General features: G+C 62.8%; 1 protein-coding gene across 1 annotated transcript in view; it reads right to left on the bottom strand.

Moving 5' to 3' along the window:
* Nucleotides 1-1,337, bottom strand: part of LIMD1 (LIM domains containing 1) — a 29,870-nt gene extending 28,533 nt beyond the window's left edge. Inside the window, exon 1 of the mRNA XM_026034838.1 lies at nucleotides 1,314-1,337. Coding sequence (XP_025890623.1) covers nucleotides 1,314-1,337 — 24 coding nt within the window. The remainder of the gene's footprint in view (nucleotides 1-1,313) is intronic.
* Between the last annotated feature and the right edge of the window lie 1,400 nt (nucleotides 1,338-2,737).

Here is a 2,737-nt window from a genome sequence, read left to right as displayed (position 1 = left end):
GCGGGGGCGGAGCCCCGGGCGGCCCCGCCGCCATGCGACGTGGAGGCGGCGGCGGGGGCGGCCGCGTGCGAGGGGCCCGGCCGTTACATTTGGAATTGTTGTTCTTTATTTTGAATTAAACTGGGCAATGAAGAATTGTTGTTGTTCTCTTTTAGTTTTGGGGGGGGGGGCGGCGGCTAAAGAGCGCTGAGGAGAGGGCCGGGGAGCGCGGAGCTGCGCGCGTGCCCGGGCTGCGCGGAGCGGGACACGGACTCGCGGAGCGGGACACGGACACGCAGAGCGGGAGCGGGTGCTGTGGGACGAGCCCGTGTTGGCACACGGATCCAGGGCACCCCGCAGATGGGGCTTTGCCTCGCGGCGGCTGTGCGTGCTGCTGCAGACACGCCATACGTCTGAATGCCAGAAAAACGAGGGGACGTTGTGGTTTGGGGTCGTCGTAAGTCGGGACTGGCTAAGACGGCAAAGGGGCGCGAGCCCCAGCTAAGCCGGCCCAATGCCGGCACATGGAGGGTGCTGAAACACAGAGCGCCCGAGGCCGGTGGAGCCCCCCGAGCTGGGCAAGGCCGTGCAGGGCGCCCGGCGCGCAAGGTGGCTGACGCCTGCCCCATGGCGTCGCCGTGGGGCGCCGGGGGGAGGCAGCGCCGGTGCGGAGCCCCGCGGCCCTCTGCTAGCCAAGTCGGCCGAGCGAGCCGATCGTGCGGGCCCCAACGTGTGATTTCAGGAGATGTTTTATTTCTTCGTCTTCTCCCTCAGGACTCGGGAGATAGGGCCAGATGTTGAGGAATGTGCAAATTTGTTCCCTTCAGTAATCACGAATTGGGCCGTGACCAGGAAGTGTCAGAAATAAAAAATCCCCTCCCTGCTTCAGCAGCTCGCTCTCAGAAACCCCGCGCGGCATCGGGAGCGCCTGCGAGCTCCGGAGCGGCGCGGCATTGGGAACACGTGCAGGCTCTGGAGCGCAAGTGCAGCATCGGGAGCGCCTGCGAGCTCCGGAGCGGCGCAGCATCGGGAACATGTGCGAGCTCCGGAGCGCAAGTGCAGCATCGGGAGCGCCTGCGAGCTCCGGAGCGCAAGCGTGGCATCGGGAGAACCTGCGAGCTCCGGAGCAGCGGGGCATCGGGAACCTGTGAGCTCCGAGCGGCACAGCATCAGGAGCGCCTGCGAGCTCCGGAGCGGCGCAGCCACTCCGCAGCCGGCTCCACTGGAAGCTTCGGCATCTCCGAGGGTGCCCGCCCTCTGCTCAAGCTCCCATACGGCTTGGGACTTGCATGGGTTGATTCACACATGAGATGGATGTAGACGGGAGATTTTACCATCTCTCGGGAAGCATCGTCCATCCCCACTTGTCCTTCAAACCTTTTGGACCTTGTTCTCCCTGGGGGCGTGTGGGCGGGAAGCTGAGGGTTCCTGCACTGAGCTGAACAGCTCTGGTTTGGTTTTCCAAGAGCCTGGGTGAATCGAGGCCCAATCCCACCCTGCACAAGGTGCCACAGGGATGTTTCAGTCATATGTGAGTGTCTGTGGTGCAAACATTCCCGGCCGGTGGGCACGTGCAGGGGGACAGCACCTCAGGCCTGAACAGGGGAAAACAGTCGGTCTCCTTTTTCTGAAGGAGAGTACAGGAAGGACTGGAATCGGTAAAGCAAAAGGTACCTTTCAGTGTTACATTCCCTTCTGGAAAAGGCAGCACCAAAAATGGGAGCTGATAAAAATCTGTCACTGAGTGCTGAGGGTCAGTAACTGGCTCTCTTGAGAGCAGTGTTTTTCATGGGACGCAGGTTTGTCATCGCCGACAAGGAGCAGGGGGAAGCTGCCTTCCCGGGAAGGCTAACACGTATGTCGGAGCAGGCCGGAATGTGTGGCTGGGCCAGATCCTCCATTCCCACCGTCCCTGCGGGCGGCCGCCGCGTGCTCTGGCCGCGTTCCTGCAGCCGGAGGCTCCTCCTGCGATGCACACGGGCACCGCACGGAGCAGCGGATCCTGCAGCCCGCGCCAGGGAGCTCCTGGGAGGCACTGAGCACACGCACTGAGCCTGAGCTTAGCCTGAAACCTAGGCTGGGTTTCACGGTCTGAGCCGCTTCCTTCTGAAGTGCAGCGCGTTGAAAGCGGGGCCCCGGGAGCAGGGGGAGCCTCGCAGCCGCCCAGGAACAGGTTTCCCACGAGCAGCGGAGGCGGCGGTTCGTGTGAGGGGCCCTCGTGGGGACCCACCGTGGGGACCCACCGTGGGGACCCGCTGCAGGGACCCGCCGCCTCTCGTGCCCTTCGGGGAAGGGGAACCGTGAGCAAAGAGCTGTGCCCGGTTTGCTTCCCTTGCTGGGCTGCAGCAAGCGAGCGCTTTCACGCACAAGCAGGAAGACGTCTCTCAGGGAGCAGGTTGTTTCTCTCAGGAGCGGGATCCTGAAGGGACTGGGAATGTGAGCCCGGATTTGCTCCCTCTGGCACGTGGCACCCACCCTCAGCCCATCGAACACCAGCCGCTCTGGGATGGTAAATCCCCCTCGCCCTCAGGCTGGGGCTGGGAAAGGAGGCTTAAATAACCCATAACTGGGAGTGAGAGAGGATAATGTCAAGGATCCTCAAAGCAGCTTCCCCCGGAAGAACTTGGTGAATTTGCCTTTCCGCCATTGGGCTCACAAAGGCAATTCCAGTTGTGATACCTGCAGCCAGGGAGCGAGGGCGGGCACAAGGCTTGGATGAGACTGTCAAAAACACTTCACGGTGAGATCCAGGAAGCTG

The sequence above is a fragment of the Nothoprocta perdicaria genome, unplaced genomic scaffold (assembly GCF_003342845.1).
Source record: "Nothoprocta perdicaria isolate Ctin4 unplaced genomic scaffold, notPer1 scaffold_150, whole genome shotgun sequence".
In the NCBI taxonomy this organism is placed as follows: Eukaryota; Metazoa; Chordata; class Aves; order Tinamiformes; family Tinamidae; genus Nothoprocta; species Nothoprocta perdicaria.
The sequence above is the reverse complement of the archived record's forward strand: the minus strand, read 5'-3'. Positions and strand labels throughout refer to the sequence as shown.